Source organism: Varroa jacobsoni, unplaced genomic scaffold (assembly GCF_002532875.2).
Source record: "Varroa jacobsoni isolate VJ856 unplaced genomic scaffold, vjacob_1.0 scaffold_555, whole genome shotgun sequence".
NCBI lineage: Eukaryota > Metazoa > Arthropoda > Arachnida > Mesostigmata > Varroidae > Varroa > Varroa jacobsoni.
In genome coordinates this window covers 23,700-26,412 of record NW_019213457.1, presented here as the reverse complement: position 1 = coordinate 26,412, position 2,713 = coordinate 23,700, and the positions used below count along the sequence as shown (strand labels likewise).

Below are 2,713 nucleotides of genomic sequence, written 5' to 3'. Positions count from 1 at the left end.
CTTTACCCATCTATTTTTTACTAGCAAAGTAAAAAATTAACATTAATAAAATAAAACATACCAGTGACCAATTACATCGAAAACTGTCAAGCATGCACGAATAACAACTCTAATAAATCATTAAGTAATACAATGCTTTCTGTCCGTTCATGATTTGTGCCTAAATAAAGATGAACTTCATAGTATAAATGTTAAAATGTTTGTAAGAGAACCTCAGACTATTCTCTCAAATACGCTTCCAAGTGATGTTGTCAAAAGGACATTTATTTTCTCCTTCTAGTATTAGGTAGCAAACCCGGCAGGACAGAGTAACTGAGAATTACTAATTTCATCTTATAGACACTTCTCGATGGCACACATGATTCAGTAAGCTTATTATGTATCAGATGGCCTGCAAGTGCCACAAGCTGGGCACAGATTGGGTTTGGCGACAGCTTTTGCTGCGGGTAACAAGTATTCTGATATTCCAATGGTTGTGTCGTTATCCGATGAGCTATTCTCTTTAACAAGCTTTATTAGATTATCAAAAGAGAAGTACTTATACTTCGGCATATTTATCCTTGCATCTTCAGAACTACATGCGCTCATTCCACAGGCCGGACTCGCGCCGTGCGGAAGGTCGTAAATGCGAGCCATATGCTCAATAACTTCCGGGGGCATTTCGCGTCGGATCTGAAGCTTCTCTCGAACAGCCTTCCTCGTATCATCAGTCTCCTTAATTCACAAAATTACCATCAAAATTATACAAAGATGTGCTCGTATAAATGTAGCTGTGAAACCTTTTCCTTGAAAAATAGAAGTGGCCTATTTACAAGGTGTCTAAACCTTGAAGCCTTAATTCATCACAGTGTTGTGCATAAGCCGATGGTGGAACTTGAACAAATGACCCCCTTGCTCTTTCAGCCAGAGGTTTAACAGTCCAGGCCACCGTGCTGACAATAAGGCCTATGCTAAAAATCCATGTTCTGTACTTTCTTAACTGAAGCTGTAATGTGTAAAACAGTAACTGAGTACCGTTCGAGAGCAGAGACCTTGGTTTAAGTTAGTAAAGTGGTTAGATTTTATCGATCAATTCCTTAGACCATTATGCAGTAATGGTTTAAATAGGAGTACAGTCACAGTTACGAACCATTTAACTTCAAACCAGACTTCGTAGCAAAAATTTTGTCTTTATTTTGTTTTAATTATATCCAATAGTTTTAATTAGGATAGCATACCACTTTTGAGCGTAAAATTTAGAAGAAGTCTGAAAATCCTAAGAAAGCATACACTCGAAAACCAGATTTGAGCCTTTGAGATATTTCACGTAAACCAGGTGCGTAACCGAGACTTTAACAATGGTAAGGCAATGTTTTGAACAAAAAGCAAGCTGTCTGTACTTCCATTTATGAAAAATATTGCTAAACCTTGCGCCTATCATATATTTTCAATACCAATATTTTCTAACTCGATGAATATTACTTTCCTTTTATATCGTGTTCACGTGGATTTGGACAGACATAAGAGAAGTCGGTTTCGTTTACTTACACTTTCCGATTCACGAAACCTTCCGGCACAGAGGCAATCGTCTGAACACGCTGGTTTACTGCAACACACGGTCACCAACAGAACAGCCGAGAAACAACACAGAAATATGGCTACAACTCCTAACCACAAAGACATCGTTCTCTCGCCCAATAACAACACTGCCCCGTTTCATAATCAGCAAATTAGCGAATATAATGATAGGGTACTACAACTAGCCCTATGTATTACTCAGTATTTACTTTAGAAATAGATCAAAGGGTTCTTGCTTCAATTGCAGCGCTCAACTGTGTCGGTGTGGTAGAGCCTGTCTGTATCATACAACTACTAGTATTTTAATTCATCTTCTGAGCTAGGCCATCTCGAACTGGACGTCAGCTCTTCCAATCGTATTAATAAAGCATCGTTGTTGGGCAGCAAACCTTAATAAGGTATCAACGTTTGTCAGTTTTTCAGGAGGCTCTCTCATAGGTGTTTTGAAAACCAACGTGAGTAGGGATTAAGTCAAATACGTCGGAGAAAATGACTCTCTATGAAGGAAGACAGATATAGACACACATGGCTGTCGGATTAAATTTAATAGTTCCCTCAGGACTATCACTCACCTAGAAAAATAAACCTCTACTGCGTAAACTTGATTTGAAAAAAGTCCTGTATCGGGGTCATGGGTCTTTCTGGTGTAGATTGATGTTAAGGTCTATTCGCATCATTTCGTCGGGATCCTATAATTTTCGGTTTATCTAGCTTTGAAAGTATCGGCTGTAAGTTGATTACAATTGCCATTGCGCCCGTCGTACCCTGGATGCCTTTAAATCACTGGCTACACAAAATCGGCAGCAGAGCCATTGGCCGTAGCGTGCATAATGATAGGAAGACATATGCCATGCAGCGCAACAAATATTTGGAACAGAAATAGGCTTTTCCGTTAAGATAGGCCAAGCGTCAGTAATATATAAGTAGCTCGGCCCCTACGTCTCTGCATCGCGTCCATCACCTCATCAGTTCTCACCAACCACTTCTTTTGAATTTTCTCATCTAGTGACAGGAGGTCTCACCATTAGCGTAATCTGAAACGAAGACAAAAGGCTGGGCCAGGAGTTGTCTATCCTGAAAGTGACTCAAGCGGTCAAGTGCTTACTTTCGGAGAAGACAATACCTCCGTGTTGGCCAACTAATCTTTTTGTTCTTT

At 39.7% G+C, this 2,713-nt stretch overlaps 1 protein-coding gene across 1 annotated transcript; it reads right to left on the bottom strand.

Annotated features, from left to right (window-relative positions):
* LOC111261424 (uncharacterized) lies at positions 1–1,976 on the bottom strand. The gene is made up of 2 exons (XM_022834899.2): positions 1,528–1,976; positions 1–714 (listed from the first exon to the last, which is right to left on the bottom strand). Exons 1-2 carry the CDS (start codon positions 1,660–1,662, stop codon positions 376–378), a joined length of 474 nt encoding a protein of 157 aa, XP_022690634.1. The 5' UTR covers positions 1,663–1,976; the 3' UTR covers positions 1–375.
* Between the last annotated feature and the right edge of the window lie 737 nt (positions 1,977–2,713).

Excerpts from the sequence above, each read along its gene's own strand:
- LOC111261424 (XM_022834899.2), bottom strand. The coding sequence starts at position 1,662 with ATGTCTTTGTGGTTAGGAGTTGTAGCCATATTTCTGTGTTGTTTCTCG. Across the intron at positions 715-1,527 it reads GGTTTCGTGAATCGGAAAGT|GAGACTGATGATACGAGGAA; the intron begins GTAAGTAAACGA and ends TTGTGAATTAAG.